General features: G+C 39.6%; 1 protein-coding gene across 3 annotated transcripts in view; it reads left to right on the forward strand.

The window, feature by feature from the left end:
* Window positions 1-21,653, forward strand: part of Heatr5b (HEAT repeat containing 5B) — a 76,482-nt gene that overhangs the window by 5,669 nt on the left and 49,160 nt on the right. For all 3 annotated transcript variants that reach the window (XM_027426054.2, XM_027426055.2, XM_035448262.1), the window contains exons 6-16: window positions 2,972-3,143; window positions 4,665-4,822; window positions 6,534-6,783; window positions 10,423-10,578; window positions 11,162-11,412; window positions 14,059-14,170; window positions 15,303-15,455; window positions 16,645-16,744; window positions 17,374-17,483; window positions 18,773-18,936; window positions 20,371-20,546. In XM_027426054.2, the coding sequence (XP_027281855.1) occupies window positions 2,972-3,143; window positions 4,665-4,822; window positions 6,534-6,783; window positions 10,423-10,578; window positions 11,162-11,412; window positions 14,059-14,170; window positions 15,303-15,455; window positions 16,645-16,744; window positions 17,374-17,483; window positions 18,773-18,936; window positions 20,371-20,546 (1,802 nt within the window). The remainder of the gene's footprint in view (window positions 1-2,971; window positions 3,144-4,664; window positions 4,823-6,533; window positions 6,784-10,422; window positions 10,579-11,161; window positions 11,413-14,058; window positions 14,171-15,302; window positions 15,456-16,644; window positions 16,745-17,373; window positions 17,484-18,772; window positions 18,937-20,370; window positions 20,547-21,653) is intronic.

Raw genomic sequence — 21,653 nt, forward strand, 5'->3', positions numbered from 1 at the left:
CTTTCTTTTTTTTCTTCCTTTTTTCACATTGAAAGTTTTATTGATGGTGAGATAAGAAAATCAGGGAAGGAAAGAGAAAAGATGTAAAGAGAGAAAGGGGAGTGTGTGGTATGTACATTTGTGTGGCTGTGTTACTTCTTTCATGAGAGTACAGTTACTTTGAGATTTATGTATGTCCATGTTTCAGTAGTTGACACCTTTCTATTATTTAGTACTGTTTCACTGTATGGATGTTCTCCTTTTTTTGTTCCTTTACCTTGATTTGGCTATTACCAGAAAAGCTTTTGTGAACATCTGTGTGCAGTTTTGTTTTGTGTTTTTGCAGACCTGCATTTTTATTTAAGTCACTGTTTTATTTGGAATGGCTAAGATTTATGTTTAACTTTTTAAGTAACTGCCTGTTTCCTCAAGTATTTATATAGGTTTAAACTTCTGCCTTTCTGCTTTTAATATATCTCTAGTCCTTCACATCTTCACTGTTATTTGCTAATTACAGTTTTTGTTTTAGTCATTCTAATAGATGTGATTGAGTATCTAATGGTCTTAACCTGCATTTCTCTATTGGTGAATGTTAAGCATATTTTCAGGTGTTTATCAATATTTTCTATTAAGAAACATGTATTTTGCCCGGCGTTGGTGGCGCATGCTTTTAATCCCAGCACTCAGGAGGCAGAGGCAGGCGGATCTCTTGTAAGTTCGAGGCCAGCCTGGTCTACAGAGCGAGTTCCAGAATAGGCTCCAAAGCTACACAGAGAAACCCTGTCTCGAAAAACCAAAAGAAAAAAGAAATAGGGAGATATTTTTATAGCCTTTGCTACAGTCCTGTAGTAGTAATACCTTGCAAAATATAGGATAGTAGCACTTTGGACATAATCCACTGGTCTTCAGAGTCCCAGTTTTAGATGTATTTACTTTTTTAGCATCTATAGAAATGATCATAAGAATTTTCTTTTTTAGTTTGCTAATATAGATCACATTGATTAGTTTTAGAATTTTAGCTAATTGTATTTCTAGGATAAACTTTACTTGGTTATGATATATTACCCCTTTCATTTGTTTCATTGTAACTTGAGACAGTGTCTCACTGTATAATTCTACCCTGGCCTTGAACTTGAAATCTTCATGCCTAAGCCTCCCCAGTATTAGGAGTGTTATCCTTTTTGGATATTGTTGAATTCGAGTGGCGAAATGTTTGCATGGTGGTTTTGTATCTTTGTGTCTGAGGGATATTATTGTGCAGTTTTCTTTCTCTTTTTAAAAGCATTTATTTTTTTCATGAGTTTTTGCCTGTGTATGTACATCAAATGCATGCCTGGTACCTGTGGAGGAACAACAGTTTCCTGGAACTGGAGTTATTGGTAGTTGTTATCTGCCAATTGGGTGCTGGGAACTGAGCCTGTGTCCACTATAAGAATGTTAAGTCTGGCTGGGCATCGGTGGTGCACGCCTTTAATCCCAGCAGAGGCAAGTGGATCTCTGTGAGTTTGAGGCCAGCCTGGTTTACAGATCGAGTTCCAGGACAACCTCCAAAGCCATAAAGAAACCCTGTTTCAAAAAAAAAAACAAAAACAAAAACAAACAAACAAAAAAAAAAAACAAAAGCCTTCATCCAGCAGCTGGTGGAAGTAGAAGCAGACACCCATAACTAATCACCGATCTGAACTGGAACCCAGATGCAGAGAAGGACCAGTGAAGAGCACAGAGGTCCAGACCAGGCTGGTGAAACCCACAGAAACAACTGATCTGAACATCCAGGAACTCTTGCTCCCAGTCTGATAGCTGGAATACCAGCATGGGACTGATCCAGCCCCCAGGAACATGGGTTTCTGTGAGGAAACCTCAGAAATCTATGGGACCTCCTGTAGAAGCCCAGTATTTATCCCTAGCATAGGTGTGGACTTTGGGAGCCCATTCCATATAGAGGAATACTCCCTGAGCCAAGACACACGGGGATGGGCCTAGGCCCTATCCCAAAGGATATGAAAGACTCTGATGACACCCTGTGGAAGGCCTCACCATCCAGGGGGAGCAGAAAAGATATGTGACAGATAAGGTTTTAGTTGGGGGGGCGGTTAGGGGAGGACGGGTGGGAGAAGGGAACTGGGATTGTCATGTAAAACAATCCTGTTTCTAATTCAAATAAAAAAAGTTGGAAAAAATTAAAAGAAAGGAAGGAAGAAAGAAAGAAAGAAAAAAAAAAAAAAAAAAAAACAAGTGCTCTTTACCATGGAGGCATCTCTTCAGCTGATTTTTCTTCTCAGAGTGTCTTTATGAGGTGTCAGGACCTGACACATACTAACTTCATGGAATAATTGAGAAAGTTTTCTGGAAGAGTTTATATAGAAGTGGCATTTTTTCATAAGCATGTGGCTGAATTAATTAGTGTATATTATTTTAAACTACAAAGTCAATTTTGGAATATATATTACTCAGGTTATCTATTATAGGTTGAGTGAGTTGTAAATCTGTAGTCATTTTTATTTCTCTCCTTAATTTTGGTAATTTCTTTTTTTCTTCTCCATGATCAATTAGATAGGTATTTATCAGATTAATTGGTGGCTGTGGTTTCATTTCTATTATTTTTGTTTGTTTGTTTTTCTGGTCCTGTAGCTCAGTGGTAGAGTGCTTGCTTTATGAATATGAGGCCATGGTTTTGGTTTCAATTCCCAATACTGAATAGGGGAAAAACCCAAACAACCAGTGAGCCAAGACTGATTTTTTTTTTAGATTGCTGATTTCCTTTCTGTCTTTACTTCCATCTTTGCTTACTCTAAGATATTACGTGTGTTTTTTTTTTTCCTTAAAGGGACTTCCTTTTATTGCCTGATATCTAGTTTTGAAAACTGTTCATATGTTATGTCCAGTTCTTTGTGTATTTCTGGAAGCAAGCATGAGTTTGGTTGTGTTACTTCATCTGTGGACATAGAAGTTCTAAAATATAATTTACCTTTTGCCTTGTTTTTAATTACAGTGTCTTCTGGAACTACAGAATGAAGCTGTGTTCATGTGGACTGCTGAACTAGAAAATATAGCTACCCTTTGCTTTAAGGCCCTAGAAAACTCAAATTATGGGGTACGGGTCGCAGTCTCTAAACTCCTAGGAACAGTCATGGCTACAGCATTGATGCCAAAACAGGCAACAGGTATTGTTGTTAGCTAACGCTGCATTAGACCATTGAGATATTTGAAGGCTTAGAAAATTCTCTCTTCTAAGTTAGTTATCACTCATGAGGCCACTTCAAAGAGATTTAAATTGTTAGATATCCTTTTCCTCAAATGAAAGAACCTAAATGACACTCTTCCTAGTACATTTTTGTGATAGTGGTGTACACATTAACACTGAGCAAAATTTTGGCCCATTGCAAGTAGGATTTATGAAATCCTACTGGAATAATGTTTAGAGGACAGGAGTCTGGCGTCTTCTGTGCTTTCAGTCTGTGATATATAGAGCTCCATTTATATCACAGTGCCAATGTTCAGTTTTTCTTGAACTTTACTAAGCAGTGTCGGGGCAGCACTGATTGCTTAGTGACTTTTTTGTTGCTTCGCTGTTCCACAGATGTCTTGGGAATGGTTGTGACCAATGGGACAAACATAATGGAGCAGGAGCTGAGTGACCCCTCTACTGTTGTTCCCACCTTACCCCACCTCTATATGGTAGCAAAGTAATTAGTTGTGATAGCTTTGTTTCCTGTCTCTTATAGTTAGTGGCTGCTTGAGATTTGATTTGTTCGTCTTTAGCAATGATTTTTTTCATTATATGATACTAGTGAGGTAGCATGTTTAAATGCTATATAAAACCTATACTGTAGAATTTATTTAATGATCAAAAAATCCCTATGAATTTCAAGTGTCATTGTTATTGTCATTTTATAAATGAGGAAATTGAAACTTATAGAGATTGTGTAACTTGTGTTCTATTGTGTTAGGCATGAAACTAAAACCCAAGTACTCAGTTCTAAGTCTGTGTACATTAACATGAGCTTTACATCTCCACAGAATCTGCATAAGGATCGTATTTGCTGCTGTGTGAGAAAGGGTTTCGTAATATTCGTTTTGATACCTGGAGTTTCATGCATTGGTAGCTGCTATGTGGGTTTTTGGGGACTGGAGAGATAGCTCAATGGTTAAAAGTACTTGCTATTCTTTCCACAGACCTGATTTCTTTCCTTAGACCCACAATGGGCAGCTCATAACCACCTATAACTCCAGTTCCAGGGGGACTGATGCCCTCTTCTGTTCTCTGTAGGTGCCTGCACACAAGGTGTGTACATAGAAAGAAACATGCACTTACACATAGATAAGATTTAAATTAGTCTTTAGGGAAAAAACAAAAAACAAAAAATCTTCTCTATGTCCTCATTTTGTCAGCAGTGGCTGAAATGCTGGCTGGTGTTCCTTCTGGGCTGCAGATATTCAGTCACCGTCATTATGCACACTGCTTGCATAGACTTACCAAGTTGCCTTATCTCCTAGCTTATTCCACTTAGCATTTTTTTTTGTTACAAAAATAAATTCAAGTTTTTGTTTCTAAGACACTGTGACCCGTTCTATATTATAATACTCTTAAAAAAACATTACTTGAAAACTTAAGCTAGAATATTGGAAATATTAGTAATTCTTCTTTGGAAACTCATTTGCTTTTAAACTCACTTTTCTTAAAGTCATGCGTCAGAACGTGAAGCGAGCAACGTTTGATGAGGTTTTAGAACTCATGGCCACAGGATTTCTGCGTGGAGGGTCAGGTTTCCTAAAGAGTGGTGGAGAAATGTTGAAAGTTGGAGGCTCTGTTAATCGTGAAGTGAGAGTTGGAGTGACACAGGTTTGTAATATATATGTGTGAAATCTGTCCAGATCATTTCATGGAAGCCTGTCATAACAGCATGTAAGAAAAATTTCAATATTGTCTGGTATCTTTTAAAAAAATTTAACCAATAAATTGATTAATTCAGATTCCAGATTTCATCATATACTTGTAAGAAAAGGTTGATTCTCTTTTTTTCTTTTCTGTGTTCTTTGAGGTGGGAGATCCTGGGTTTTGAGTCCCAGGGCCTTATGTATGGTAGGCAAATAAGTTCCCTGCCAGTTGAGCTACACCCCCAGCCTAACAGTTCGTTTCTACTCTGTATATTTTACAAAACTCAGATTTCATTTCACAACACATGCTATAACATAAGTTTTGTCTAACATGATAGTGCACACCAGAGGCTGAGGCAGGCCGGTCCTTAGTTCAAGACCAGCCTGGCTCCATAGTGGACACTTTGTCTCAAAAAATAAAAACATGGAATAGCCAGGCATTGGTGGCGCACACCTTTAATCCCAGCACTCGGGAGGCAGAGGCAGGCAGATCTCTGTGAGTTCGAGGCCAGCCTGGTCTCCAGAGCGAGTGCCAGGATAGGCTCCAAAGCTACACAGAGAAACCTTGTCTCGAAAAACCAAAAAAAAAAAAAAAGGAAAAGTAATTGATTTATGCATGAGGATTTGTCAGTGACTAATCTCTAATGGAATTAGAAGATGGAATATGACTTGGAATTTTCATTTCAAAACAATAACTAATGGTTACTGATCTAATAACATCTGGTAAGATAGCATAGCTCATGCTCCTAGTCAAAGTCCCCTCAGTGGTGCCTTGTCCCTGAAACAGATGTGAGATGGAGCGAGGGGGGCTGTCTTGGATGTCACCGGCAGGTGCACTGCAGCTCTTGGTGTTTGTTTGGAATGTTAATCTCTACTCCCATGTGTCACTACCTTGCTGACCCTGAAGGAAGTTAACTTTGCTTTCCACCCTCAACACACTCCCTTTATGTTCTTCATGGGTGGCTTTATCTTGAGAATCTTTTGTTTTGTTTTTGGTTTGGAATTTTAGATACAGCATCTCACTCTGTGGCCCACGCTGACCTGAGAGTCTGTTGTACAGGCTGCCCTTGGATTTGAGGTGATCCCCTTGAATGCTGAGATTACAGGTGTGCAAAACCATGCCTGCCTCTTTTCAATAATTGTTTTATTCAATACAGGGATGGTGGCACATGTCTTTAGTCCCAGTGAAGGCAGGTGGGTCTTTGTGAGTTCAAGCCTGGTCCACACAGTGAGTTCCAGGCCAGCTAGGGCTCCACAGTGAGACCCTGCCTCACAAACAAACAGATAAAACAAAAACGAAACAAGAATTGTTTCATTCAGAGATCCTACTAGTAATTCCTGTGACAGGAGTCTTAGAAAGATGGGAAATTAGCCAGGCAGTGATGGTGCATGCCTTTAATCCCAGCACTCGGGAGGTACAGACAGGCGGATCTCTGTGAGTTCGAGACCAGCCTGTTATACAAGAGCTAGTTCCAGGACAGCCTCCAAAGCCACAGAGAAACCCTGACTACAAAAACCGAGAGAGAGAGAGACAGTGAGAGAGAGGGAAAATTTCACTTTGCTGTGCTTTAATCTCAAGTCTAACTTCTTTTCGTAATCTGCCATGATTGTTTCTGTAGTCACTTTCTGTTCATTTGCCCAGAGATATCTAAGGCTGTGTCTTAATGTGTTTATAGGCATATGTGGTCTTTGTGACAGCATTAGGTGGTCAGTGGCTGGAGCGTAGCTTTGCAACGTTTTTGTCACATGTGCTTGATCTGGTTTCCCATCCTCGAGCAACACAGACACATGTGGACGCCGTGTACTCAAGGCGCTGTGTCTCCTTCATCCTGAGAGCCACCGTGGGCAGTCTGTTGGGGGAGAAAGCCCAGATAGCAGCTGCCAAGGAAATCTGCCAGGCTATCGGGAAACAGATGAAAGCAGTGGGTGAGTGAAAACTGAGGTCACAGTGTGTGCTGCTGATTGATGACCCTGGCCATTTAGTTTAGTTCCCCTTCCCTTTTTCCTTTCTTCCCTCCCCTCCTTCCTTCCTTCCTTCCTTCCTTCCTTCCTTCCTTCCTTCCTTCCTTCCTTCCTGTTTTTGGATAGGGTCTCATCACATGTTCTGGGCTGTCTTCAAACTTGGAATTTTCCTTCCTCAGTCTTGTAAGTGCTAGGATTTTCATTCTTAATTAAAAATCAACATCTCTAATTGATTTGTATCTTTTGGGACTGTTTTTTCATAGTAATTTAAAAATAATTTTTAAATTAGATTAACTCATTTTATTTAATGAGTGAATGTCTTGCCTGAAAATAGCTATGTGCATCACGTGCATGCCTGGTACTGGTGGAGTTCACAGGGGGCCTGTGATACAGATAGTGGTGAGCCGCCATGTGGGTGCTGAGACAAACCCAGAACAAGAACAGCCAGTGCTCTTTCCCCTGAGTCATTGACCCAGCTCCTCAGAGTAATTTTTATTGAGTCCTTTAAAAAACATTAAAGCATCGTATAATTGCATTGAAACCAAGTGTTAAGATGAGTAGCTTGCTGGTAAGGTGTGGGTTTTGGTTTTATTGCTAGTGCCTGGGCTACTTCTAAGTTTCCCAGAATGCACTAGCATATTGTTTTTTTTTTTATCTTCGTGAGAGTATCTGTTGTCATTTTTCTGCTTGAAGTCTCTTTTTGTATAAATATGCATTTTTTGCTGTTTTTCTTTTACTTCTCTAATAGGCTTAAACTGAAGACTTAGAAAGTAATAGTCACAGATGACTATTATCCCCTTTTTGGTTTTCGAGACAGGGTTTCTCTGTGGCTTTGGAGGCTGTCCTGGAACTAGATCTTGTAGACCAGGCTGATCTCGAACTCACAGAGATCCACCTGCCTCTGCCTCTTGAGTGCTGGGATTAAAGGCATCTGCTACCACTGCCCAGCTTAGTAGTTCTGAAGGAACCGGCTTCCCTTTTGGCAGCCATAACAGTCGAACACGTGCTTGCCATAAACCTGCCTTGGTCACTTAGAGGTCAGATGCCTGTCTCGTGACAAGGAGCCAATCGGAAGTTAGCTGGTGGCGCTATGCTTTACGACCCTGGGTGTGCTTTACGGACAAGCGCACAGCAATGACGTAGAGAGCATAGCAACCACCCTGGGAGGGCCTATGGGCCATAACAACCAGTTGACCAATCAACACAGGGCAAGCCCTCCAAGCCTGGAAGCACACCAATCGTGAGCCTGTGCGTAAGCCTGTGCATACCCCCTAGACACTCCCCTTACGCTGCCCTATAAGATCTTTTGGGAGACCTTAGGAGTCGTCTTTTTCTAGCCATCCTCCATGGCGGGTGGATGAAAGACCCGAGCTAACATGGGGTTAGCTCATTAAATTACAATAAAGCCTCGTGCAGTTTGCAGCAAGCTCTCAAATCCGCCTGGTGATCGGGGTGACCGTGCACGTGGCCTGGGACCCCAGATACTTGAGTTTTCGGGGGGTCTAACAGTTCAAAGTTTTAAGAAATCAGTTTTTAGATAAGCCATGCGTGAGCTGTCTCTGCTGGAAACACTCGCACGTCCTGTCTCTTAGCTATTTTATAGTCCACGATTGTCTCTACACAGTTGCAGTCCTGTACTACAGGACTTTAAAACTTACTCCTTCTACTCAGCTGTAGCCCTGAAAAGAAGCCCTTTTCAGAAGGGGCCATTTCATAGGTAGTATCAAATATCTGAGCTATGAAGAGCACTGACAAGGTTTAAATTAGTGATGCAAAGTTCCTGCCTTTGTAGAGTATATAATGTACTTAGCAGACCAATCTAAGGCAAAGTATAAATTGTGTAAGACAATTTAGTTTTACCACCACTGGAAATAGATACTAATTTTTAATGAGGCAAATTATATTGTTCCAGGAGGTCTTTAAAAATAAGGATGTAACTACATATAGTTAGTATATGTAATCATTTAACTGTCTTACAATATTAACAAAATAAATGTACAGTTTGGTTATGTGTTTTGTCTTTTTTTTTTTTTAAAGATGGGGTTTTTCTGTGTATCTTTGGCTGTCCTGGAACTCGATCTATAGACCAGACTGGCCTTGAACTCACAGAGATCCACCTGCCTCTGCCTCCCACGTGCTGGGATTTAAAAAGGCATGTGCCTCTACCACCTGTTTTTGTCATTTTCGTAGCTTAAACTTTTTAAATGCATAGGGATAACTGAAAGTTATTGATGGAAGGGATTTTGAACTAATGAGGCATTGCTCTTTTAGATATGCCTAAGTATATATATGATTTTTCACAAGTGGGGTAGGTTCACATGTTGCTTCAAGTGTTTCAGTGCCAGCAGCCTTGTGTTAAGTGGTTGGTATGACCTGGGTAAGCCAGCTATAGTACCTGAAAGATGGAGTTCATGCACCTTCCAGTTGGGTGCCCACAAGGAAAGAGGGATCAATGATTGTCTATCATTCTGTATTCTATATCTTTATTATCAGTTGATAGTGAATGAAAAAATGAGAACATTTTACTGTGGTTGAAGGATTATTAACTTTATGGCTGTAGATTAGTTATTTGACCATAAAAATCCTAATTACTGAATTAAGTGACATGATTGTATCAGGGACTTATGAGCCAGAATGTATTCTCAATTAGTAGTTTGTCAAGGCATGTTTAGTTGTCTCACGTGGGATACATTTTAATTCTAGTGGCTATTAAAAGGCTTTAGGAAGAGACATGAAAGCAAGTGGGAAAAGGAGCAGTAAATTCTGAACTCACTTCCTTTTGAATCTACTTTCTTGTCAGTAATTTGAAGCCTCTGGTATATTGCAGCACTTGAAGCAGCAGTAATAATAATAATTATCAATGACAGCTATTTATACTCACTGAATGTGTCCTGTAGCAGGATGGGTTAATTTCTGTGTATGCATTGTTAACCTAAGGTTAGTCAACACAAGTAGCTTTGAGACAGTGAAGGAAGTCCCTTTACAGGAACTTGACACAGCAATGTTGGGTAGCATGTCCCATCATAGAGCTTACATGAAATTGCTGTTAGAACCCAAGTCTTTTACCCCCAAGTCTGCTTTTGTTGGTGGTTTATTTGTTTGTGTTTGTTTTCTGTAGGGTTAGGGATTGAATCCAATACCTTAAGCATGCAAGGTGAGTGCTTTATTACTGAGGTACATCCCTGTCTCTGAGTCTGCTTTGGTAAAACATGGTGGATTCCTGTACCTCCTAAGTTGTATTCTTGGAAGCATCAAATATATACAGTATGTATTTTAGCATTGTTGTGAATCTATTCAACAGTGTTGTAATGTCACGTCAGGGCTGGCAAGATAGCTAAGCAGTTATAGGTGTGTGACACTAAACATGATGACCTGAGTTCAGTCCCTAGAACAGATGTGGCAGGAGAGAACTAATTCCAGCAAGTTGTTTTGTGACTTCCTGTGTCCCTGCTCCTAAAAAGTTTAAAGCCAACTCAGATCAGTATTAGTTACATGAGTTTGCCACTAAGAAATAACTGCATGGTTTTTAACATGTAGAAATCAAATGGTATGGATTAAAAGACAATCACAACTTATTTCACCCCCTTTGTGTTTGTGTTTCAGAAGCTGTGGTGAATGATACAAGTAGTGAGAACAAGTCTGGAGCCGCAGACATTGCAGCAAGCCAGCACGTCATGGTCTGTGCCCTCCAGGAGCTTGGGAGCCTGGTGCAGAGCCTGAATGCCACTGCCTCTCCTCTTATTCAAGAAGCATCCATAGGTGCGACATCCAGGGCTTGCTGGAATGTTTTCAGAATATAGTTGTGATCGGTATTTAACTCATAGTAACTTATCATCATGACTAGCAGATGATTGGCTTTTGTTTAAATTAATCTTCATAGTAATAGAGATATTGAATTAAATATTAAAGTTTCAAGAGACAAATTAACTGTGAGAAAGGTTTCTAATTGACCAAGATTTGCTAAGGACAATATAATTTTATGGCAACTCCATTTATTTACTCTTTGGAGGAATATCTATGTAGCTCTAACTGGCATAGAGCTCAGTATGTAAACCAGGATGACCTCAAACCCAAAGACCTGCCTGCCTCCACTTGCCAAGTGCTGAGATTGCAGGCATAAGCTGCCACTTACTTCCATCTTCAACTTTTGTATTTCATCGGATGTAATTATATTCTTTGTACACTCTGTTCCTTTAAAGTACTCCACTGTTTATGAACTACATATGTGCTTCCTGGCAAAGCTAGGGAACTGTGAAATTACAGGGATTGATATTTTAATTATTACATTATACTGAAATCATTTTTCATCAGTAAGGAGTAACGTTTTGGATTTTCTTTCTAGGACTTTTGGAGATTGTGACATCCGTGCTTCTTCACCCAAGCATGGCTGCTCGGCTTGCTGCTGCATGGTGTCTACGCTGTGTGGCTGTGGCATTGCCCTTCCAGGTGACACCATTTCTAGATAGGTGTGCAGAACGGCTCAACAACCTCAAGACTTCACCAGAAGCTGTTAGTGGATACAGTTTTGCAATGGCTGCTTTGTTGGGTGGAGTGCATCAGTGTCCTTTGGGCATTCCTCATGCCAAAGGAAAGGTATGACACAAGTCTGCATGCTGGCAGGTGGGCTTTGGTTCCTACTGGGGCTCCGCAGTCTTTAATGCTGAGCCAGGCAATCAGATCACAACTGGAAATGTACACTATAGTTAACAGACCCTAACTGAAATTGGTAGTTAGTCTTCCTAGGAACAATAGCTTTTATCTGTGTATAGTATCATGTTATAATTTCTTTTAGAAGAAAAACAACTATGTAATAATCATCTAAAACTTAGAACCTTTACTTTTTTTTGAGGGAGGGAGGAAGGGGGTGTATCTGTGTGTATATGTGCGTGCTCTCACGCACATGTGCGTGCAAATGTTGCTTGAGCTCCAGTGTTTAAGCAATTCTCCTGTGTCTGCCTCTTGAGTAACTAGGCTATAGTTAGATGCCACTGGGCCTAGTGTTCTTTTAGTTGTTTTTTAAAGGAATTTCTTTTTTTAATTTATTAATTTTTATTTTATATGCGCTGGGTATCAGGTCCCCTGGAACTGGAGTTATAGACAGTTGTGAGCTGCCATGTGGGTGCTGGGAATTGAACCCAGGTCCTCTGAAAGAGCAGCTAGTGTTAACCTCTGAGCCATCTCTCCAGCCCCTGTTCTTTCAGTTTTTAAAAATAAAAATATTACACTGCTGTGTCTAAAAGTGGCAGAGAATAATCTATTGCTACATTTAGTATTTGACAATAATTAGAAATTAAATTGTTTTTAATAAGCCATTGCCATTCTTTCTGGTGTATACTACTATCTAGTACATACTCTGTAATATGTAATATACTACTATACATATATATATATATATATATATATATATATATCATATACTACTATCATACATACTATGTATATACATAGTGTATACTATAATTATACTCTATAGTACATACTCTACAGTATAAATGTAGTATACTAATATATATGTACATAGCATATACTACTATCATACTACTATATATGTACATAGTGTATACTATAATTATACTCTATAGTATATATTCTATGTGGTATACTAATATATATACACAAAGCATATACTACTATCATACATACTATATGTGTACATAGTGTATACTAAAATCATTGTACATACTCTATAGTATATATTCTATGTAGTATACTAACATATATATATAGCATATATTACTATCATACATACTGTATATATACATAGTATATACTACTGACTATCTTACTTGCTATTATATACATACATAGTGTATAATACTGTCTATTCTCTAGGACTCTTCTTTTTTTTAAGATTTTATTTATTATGTATACAGTCTTCTGCCTGCATGCCAGCAGAGGGCACAAGATCGCATTCAAGGTGGTTGTGAGCCACCATGTGGTTGCTGGGAACTGAACTCAGGACCTCTGGAAGAACAGTCAGTGCTCTTAACCCCTGAGCCATCTCTCCAGTCCCCTCTCTAGGACTCTTAAGAGTGTGTATGAATATCATTTGCAGCTTAACTTGGGCAGTCACTGCCTTTGGTTTTAAGCTCTCCTTTGCTCTGGCACATTTGGCTGCCATACAGCCGGCTGCTTAAGGATTTAAGACTTTGTCATCTTTGCAATTTGATTGTTTCCTCATTGTTTTTTTCCTCCTTGGACTGTCCTGTTTCCTGTGTTCCTCACATCATTTCACATTTGTTTGGTGGTCCTAAGGGGATACCTGATACTCAGAATAAAATACAATCTTCTGTCTGATTGATAGAAAATTGGAACTCATAATCTGTAGTCTGCCTCTTCATTCTGAATTCCCTCTGTTCTATTCAGATCAGCCCTCCTGATCTTTCTAATGCCCTTTCAGCCTTCAGGCCTTTCTTACAGTAAAATTTCTTATTTGCTCTATCAAACTTCAGCCTATTTATTTACAGGCCCAGGTTCAACCTTCTTTCTGAATTCTCACTAGACCATCTGGTCTGTGTTAGCTTTTTCTCTGTTGACCATCACTACTCAATACAACATTATTGTTTAATAATATGCTCCATTCTCCCTCACTCTCCCTGAATCTGCGCTGTCTAGTCTCTGTGCTCTGTAAGGTTAGCTTAAAGGCAAGGCTGGAGAGATGGCTCAGTGGTTAACACTAGCTGGTCTTCCAGAGGTCCTGAGTTCAGTTCCCAGCAACCACATGATGGCTTACAACCATCTGAAATGAGATCTGCCCTCTTCCGGCCTGCAGGGATTCATGTGGACAGAACATGATAAATAAATAAAATCTTAAAAAAAAAAGATAAGCTTAAAGGCAGGTGCATCAGAGCAGTTCAACAAGTTCTTGGATATAGGATAATAAATAGTACCAACAAATAATATATTAAGTGGTTACGTAGGCTTGCCCCAGTTGTAGTCCCATATGAACATATTCAATTCTGGCAAAAGTGAGGGTGACACTCCTGTATTACCAAGGTGAGAACTAAGGCAAAGATTTTAGTTGTCTGCAGTGGGGTAGGATAGAACCAGGCAGTATGGCTCCAGAGATTACTCTGCCCAGCACACTTAGGGTCCCCAGGAACCATCCATGCTGAAACAGTAGCTTTCTGTCAGGCTGCTTTGGGACCATGCTAGCAAGAACTGGAAGGGACAGTTGTTTGTAGTAATATATATAAGCTGCCTGTTTTGTTACTGCTTATTCATCAACTTCTCTTGCAGATGGTAGTCAGTATTGCTGAGGACCTGTTACGGACTGCTGCCCAAAACAGCAGGCTGTCTCTACAGCGTACCCAAGCTGGCTGGCTTCTGCTTGGAGCACTCATGACTTTAGGTATGAGCATCTTGGCTGACTCTGTAACTGAGGTTAAAAATATAAAAGTGTATTATCTATTATTCAGGAGTAAACATCTCTTTTTGGTAATTACTTCTTTGGTTCAAACTTTTCTAAAGTTTCACCTTTCCCAAAAGAGTAGTCATCATCTATTTAAAGAGCTTAGAGTTGCTGAAGGAGAGGGACTATGAGGAGAAAACTGGACTGCCTGAGCAGAGTCATGGTTTTAATAGTGGAGAAGTCCCGTTTCTGCGGCCTTGGTGGTGATGCTTGGGGGAGTTTTCCTGAGCGCTATGATAAATCTTAGGTACAAAGTTGAGCCTTGTGCATAGGATAGAAATACATATTATAGTGATGACTAGAGCCACTTGTTAGTTCAGCTGCTCCCACAGAGTGTGCACGTGCATGCTAAGAAGTTCTCCACTGTTTACAGTCTGCCCATTGACCTGTTCTCTAAAGAAAATAAAGTGGTAACTCTTTCCAGAAGTTTATGTTAAAAGTATGTTAATGGTACATTTAAATGAATTTCTTAGGAATGTAAATATCGTGTTTCTGCACGTAGCTAACCTCACACTGCCCACAAGTGGAGGAGCACGTACTTGTATATGTGCAAGTAGGTGTATGTGTTCATATTCACATGTGTTTGTGGGAAATTTCTCAGCAAATATTATTATGGATAATATGGAGCACACTATCTGACTGTATTCAAGGAAAATTTCAGTAGCATCTTATATACATGGATACTAACTTTTAAAGAAACTTTTATTGTGTCTTGGCACCTATTTTATTTTACCCACTGCAGAAGAGCATTCTGAAATTTAATTTTAAACATAAAAAATAGAGTGAAATGACAGAGGTGTTGGGAAAGCTTCTGCTTTTGTTGTTTTGTTTGGTTTGTTTTTTGTTTTTGTATTTTTAATTTGTTGAGAGGATCTCAACAAATCTCCCTGGCTGGCCTCAGACTCTTATGTAGCTGATGCTTGCTTGCCATGTCTGTGGATCCTCCAGCCTCCACATCCCGTGCGTTGGGATTACAGGCCTGCGTCGTCACGCCCAGTAGAACTCACTCTCTTTGACTTCTGTTTTTGTCTATGTATAATTGCAGTTTTGTGTTCTTTGTTTTCTTGCTTAGGACCCTCTGTTGTTCGTTACCACCTACCCAAGATGTTGCTGTTGTGGCGAAACGTTTTCCCCCGTTCCTTAAAGGAACTGGAGGCTGAGAAAGCACGGGGAGACTCTTTTACCTGGCAGGTGACGCTGGAAGGCCGTGCTGGAGCTTTATGTGGTAAGAACTGAAAACATCGTACTTTCAGAATATTCCTACGTTACTATTTAGCGCTGCTTTTGTCACTGAAATATTTGTAAATGATGGAAATTCACATGTACATTTTTGTTTTTATATCTGTTGTTGGGTATGTGGCCACTTAGACTTCAGAGCCTTTCTAAGATACTCCAGTTTGCTCCTAATAGCAAGCTATTATCACAACAGTAGCTAACTGTTGTTGTTGTGCAATAAAAATGGAACCAGCAGCTGGGAGGTGTAGTGGCAGTGTCTGCTCGGGACTGGGACCCATGTCCCTTTATTCTCAGTAGTTGCAGTCACATCCATTGGTGTTGAAGCACCACATCCCACATCACATATCCAGCATAGGAACAGAAACTCTTCTGCTGACTGCAGCTGCCTTTCCTTGCATTGTGAAAACACTTCTTTTGATATCATTTTCCAGTGTGCAGATGTTACTGCTTTTCAAACATCAGCATTCCAAAAAGGTGTTAGAGTAAGTTCATCTGGGGTCAGCAAGTTCCAGGAGAAGCTCAGGTTTTACTCATTTGGGAATAGAATTGCAGTGGGCCTCTCTTCTGCTTTCATTTCTCCTGGCATAAAAATGCTTCTTGCCCCAAAGTTGGAGAGACACATTGGGGTCCGGTGGCCAGGTGTGGGTGCCAGTGTACTTCTGCACATCTGAGGCATACTTGGGCATAGCTATTTTGCTAAAGGATAAGGATGGAAGTTCTTTCTCTGTGGGCCATCTGTTTACTCCTGTTCAGCTTTCTTTGTAGTCATCTGAATTTCTACTCACAATCTCCCTAACATAGTTTCCTCCCTCCATTTCTAATTTCCATTCTTCTCCTGACAGTTTTTTTTCTGTAGTTGTTTCTGCCTTTTCTTTTGGTTTTACATGACTTCTCAACCTTCTATTTTATAGTAATTGAGAACTGTAGATGTCTTGGGTTTTTTTTTTGTTGTTGTTGTTTTTATTCTTTGAGATAGGGTTTCTCTATGTAGCATTGACTGTCCTGGAACTTATTCAGTAGACCAGGCTGGCCTGGAACTCACAGAGATCCTCCTGTCTCTGCCTCCTGAGTGCTGGGATTAAAGGTGTGCACCTCCATCACCCAGCTAGAGAACTATAGATGTCTTTACCATTCTATAATGCTTAAAATCTCTCAATCTTTAAAAAATTTTTCTCTAGCCATGAGAAGTTTTGTTGCACATTGTCCTGAGCTCTTAACTGAGGATGCAATTAGGAAATTAATGACTCCTATTGAATGTGCCATGACCATGATGTCACAGTAAGTAAACAGTTTGGATGAAGTTGACATCTTGCATGTGTTTGTGGGGTGTGCATGTATGTATGCATGTTCACATGTACATACGTTTGGAGGCCAGAGGTTGATATAGGATGTCTTCTTCAGTCACTCTTCAGCTTATATATTGAGACCAGGACTCTCTCTTGAACCCAGGGCTCACCAATGCTGTTAGTCTTTCTAGCCAGCTTGCTGTGAGAGTCCTCTGCGCCTGCCTCCCAAGTGCTGGCATTTCAGATGGGCCACCACGCCCACCCACCATGTACTGAATGATTCAAGATCTGACCCTCACAGACACCTTATTTTATATATTAATCAATAAAAATGTAGTTAGCATTTTTGTGCTTCTCAGTTTATATAGAAAGCATCTAAACTTTATTTTGTGAATAAAATTTACAATTTAAAAATTGTATTAATGGTGTGGCTTAAAATGTAACGTATTCTGAAGTGTTTCTGTTAGTTTTATTTTGATCACAAAACAAACTGAAAACAGATTAGCTTATCACTGTACTTTGGAAGTATTTCAGTGCATTGCTAAATGACCATGTTAATTGTTTATAAGTAATACTCGTTCTAACAACTAACTGACCCCAATTTCACTTTCGATATTGTAGCATTCCGTCTGTAATTAAGGCCCATGGAGCCCACCTGAAAGCTAGTGCCGCAATGGTCCGATTAAGACTTTATGATATCTTGGCTTTATTACCTCCAAAAACTTACGAAGGTAAATAAAATGTGCAGTATCTGATAAAAATTCTTCAGTATGCCTCTCAGGTTCTTCATAGTATGAGAGTTCTAACCAGGACTCCCTCTCAAACTTGCTTCGCAAAAGAAGGCCACCATTTTGCTTTTCTTCACATAAAGGCATTTGTAATTTGTTGATTTTATCATAGTCTGGCTACCATTCCAAGCTCTTTATGTATTCTATTATGTTGCTGTGATGCTGGCCCAACTTAAGAGGTCAAACACCTATTCTGTAGATCAAGAATCTTAGGAAAAAATGTTTGCCTGCGTGTTACCTGGTAAGTGGCAATTTCCATTCAGACACAGATGATTTGCCCTCAGAGTCTATATTTAATTGCCACCACCACACACACACACATACACACACACACACACACACACACACACACACACCCGTTACTCCATACACATTGTAACATAGTTTAAGTGTCCTTGAAGGGAGGATAATAGTTTACTTGGCAGAAATGAAATATATAAAGTAATAATATCAAACCACTAATTTCTCTCTAATACAACTAAGCCCACAAGCTTTGGTGGGTACTATTCAGTGTTTGCATGTATTGGACAATTAATAATGTCATAAATAAATAGCATATAATGTGTTTAAAATGAAGGCTCTGTTCACTATTTGCATTTTATGTTACTTTTAGTTTGGACTTAAACTGCATTATATCATACTAAAAATGAAAATATCATTATTGTATATTTAAACTAGTATATGTCAGGCCTAGTGGTGTAGGCCTGTAGTTTTAGCTACTTGAAAGGCTTAGACACTAGGGTCATAAGTTTAAGACCTGTTCGTTCACGGCATGAGTTTAAGGCTGGCTTTGGTGATACGCTGTCCTTCAAATTATTTAAAAATAAAGAACAAGGAGATATAGCCTAGTGGAAGAACACTTACCTAGCAACCATGAAGCCCTAGACTTTTCAGAACTGTTGGGGGGAAAATTCATATTAAAATATTTAGTATAAATTTTAGAGTGAGAATTGTATTGTGGCATGTAGCTGTAGTCCAGTTGCTTGTGTGACTGAAGTAGGGTATGTCTTGAGCTCAGGATGTCAAGGCAGTTATAGTGAGAGCCTGTCTTGATAGGAATGAGGCGGGGGAGGGGGGAGCTAGAACAAAAAGGGAGAAAAGAAAGGAAAAGAAAAAATTGTATGGCTTGTTTACAAAGGGATGGAAACTAACTTTATTCCTATTAAACACAGTTCTGTTCTTTGTGGACATGAAATTATTATTTTAATCTGCTCTGATATTCTGTATCTTAGGATCCTTCAATGCTCTTCTCAGAGAACTGGTAGCAGAATTCACTCTGACTGACAACTCAGCCAACACAACCACCTCCCTCCTTCGGTCCCTCTGCCATTATGATGACAGTGTTCTTCTGGGTTCCTGGCTTCAAGAAACTGATCATAAGTCAATCGAAGACCAGGTAGTAAAACACACAAGGAAATGAAATTACTAGTGTAATCTAAAACAGTGCTCCTATGACACGTTGTCATTTAAAAAGAAGCTACCCTGGGCCACAGTAACACTCATTTCACTTTCTTAGATACTTATTAGCATCTTAGAGGTGGATAAATGATGAAAAGGTCAATAGTAGTAGTAAAATTTAGCAAAATGTCTTCATTCAGTATCCTTTGTATTTAGTTACTCAATTGTGTCTATGGCAAAACTCAGATTTAACTGGCTTTTTGGTTGCTAGTGTTTTGTTTTATTTAGTTTTGTAACAGGTTAGGAAGAAATGAGAGTTAATAAATTGGATATTTAGAACCAAATAAATTGTTTTTATAAAAAAAAATTAACTAGGCATGTTAACACAAACCTTTCATCCCAGTCTTTCAGAGCTGGAGGCTGAGACAGAGAGAGAGGTAGAGGCAGATATGTTTCTTATGAGTCCATGACGAATCTGGTTTACATAGTGAGTCTGAGACCAACCAAGGCTACATAGGGAGAAGCTGTCTTCAAAACAAAAACAAATCTGCTTAAATCATTTTTGTGGGTTTTGTTAACAATGGATACAGTTTTGCTTGAACACTAAAGTGGGTAATATAAAAGTGTATAAAATGAACATGATTTTTCTGATGACTCCAGAAGATGATTCTGATAATGACATTATTTTAATGACAAAACTATATTTTCATCTGCTTAAAGCTGTTAGGCCTGATGACATGTCATTCCTCCACTGCTCTATCTGCTATGCAGTTCTTAGTGAGTGACTTTCCTAAAGGAGGTTGTGGGTGATCTCCATGTCCTTTTCTTGGGGTGATCTTCATGTCCTTTTCTTGGGGTGATCTCCATGTCCTTTTCTTGGGGTGATCTCCATGTCCTTTTCTTGGGGTGATCTCCATGTCCTTTTCTTGGGGTGATCTCCATGTCCTTTTCTTGGGGTGATCTCCATGTCCTTTTCTTGGGGTGATCTCCATGTCCTTTTCTTGGGGTGATCTCCATGTCCTTTTCTTGGGGTGATCTTCATGTCCTTTTCTTGGGGTGATCTCCATGTCCTTCTCTTGGGGTGATCTCCATGTCCTTCTCTTGGGGTGATCTCCATGTCCTTTTCTTGGGGTGATCTCCATGTCCTTTTCTTGGGGTGATCTCCATGTCCTTCTCTTGGGGTGATCTCCATGTCCTTCTCTTGGGGTGATCTCCATGTCCTTTTCTTGGGGTGATCTCCATGTCCTTCTCTTGGGGTGATCTCCATGTCCTTTTCTTGGGGTGATCTCCATGTCCTTCTCTTGGGGTGATCTCCATGTCCTTCTCTTGGGGTGATCTCCATGTCCTTTTCTTGGGGTGATCTCCATGTCCTTTTCTTGGGGTGATCTCCATGTCCTTTTCTTGGGGTGATCTTCATGTCCTTTTCTTGCAGCTCCAGCCGAACAGTGCATCTGGAAGTGGGGCTCTGGAACACGATCCTTCCTCCATTTACTTACGGATCCCTGCTGGTGAAGCCGTACCTGGCCCTCTCCCTCTTGGAGTCTCGGTGATCGATGCTTCCGTGGCTCTTTTTGGTGTTGTGTTTCCACATGTTTCTTATAAACACAGGTTAGTGTAAAGTTAGCTGGGTAATTTTAGTCAAAAGTAAATTATATTTAAGAACAGATTTTTTTTCCAGCCAGGTGTTGGTAGTGCACGCCTTTAATCCCAGCACTCGGGAGGCAGAGGAAGGTGATCTCTGTGAGTTCAAGACCAGCCTGGTCTACAGAGCGAGTGCCAGGATAAGCTCCAAAGCTACACAGAGAAACCCTGTCTTGAAAAACCAAAAAAAGAGTAGATTTTTTTTCCATCCCAGCTAATTCCACTATAACACAGATTTTACTTAAGTAGTGCTCTTATGAATTTAATGGCATAATTTATATGTACATGATAAAGTAAATTGGCTGCAAATTCCCTGTAACTTGATACTTAAGATTTAGCTCTGCGTACTTGCAACTAGTACCTACTGTTTTATGGATCATGTTTTACCCAACAGTTTTCATCTCAGTAGTCTGACAGTTTCTAAATTAAAATGTACCTCTAATTGGAGCTGTTTTCTTGATCGTTCTCCTACTGAACAAGTACGTGTGTGTGAGAAGTCTACTCTATTGGATGGGTCAGTAAGATGGTGCAAGCTTGGAACACAGGAACCCAGCATAGCTGTTCTTTCTTGTAGCAGGGGACTGTGGTCCTGCTGTGTTCTACATCCACAACCTCCACCGCTGTAAAAGCAGTTTTTATATTTGTGATTTCCCAGAAGGGAAAACTGAATTAATGTAAGATCCTTTCATATCCCTTAACTTTTACAAAACATGCTTTAAGATATTATTGTTTATCTCCAAAAGAGAATATATCTTTAATCATGTAGGTTATTTGATGTTGATGAATTGCTTTGAATTATTTGCTTTTCATATTTAAGCTTGATTTCTTTATGTACAGTTGATTACCACATAAATGTTAAACGACATTAAAGCTGAAAAAACTTTAAATTATATCTACTTAACATCTTTGCTTTAAATCTAAACACATTCAAGCCCTAGACTTTGTGGTTTTGCCAAAGTTGCATAGCTAGTTGTGAAATTCACTTTTAGTTAGTATTTTTGTTGTGTGTTTTTGTTTTTGTTTTTTTTTACATTTACAAAATTGCCCAAAGCTAAGTCTCTCAATAGCTTCTGA

This window comes from Cricetulus griseus, chromosome 7 (assembly GCF_003668045.3).
Source record: "Cricetulus griseus strain 17A/GY chromosome 7, alternate assembly CriGri-PICRH-1.0, whole genome shotgun sequence".
In the NCBI taxonomy this organism is placed as follows: Eukaryota; Metazoa; Chordata; class Mammalia; order Rodentia; family Cricetidae; genus Cricetulus; species Cricetulus griseus.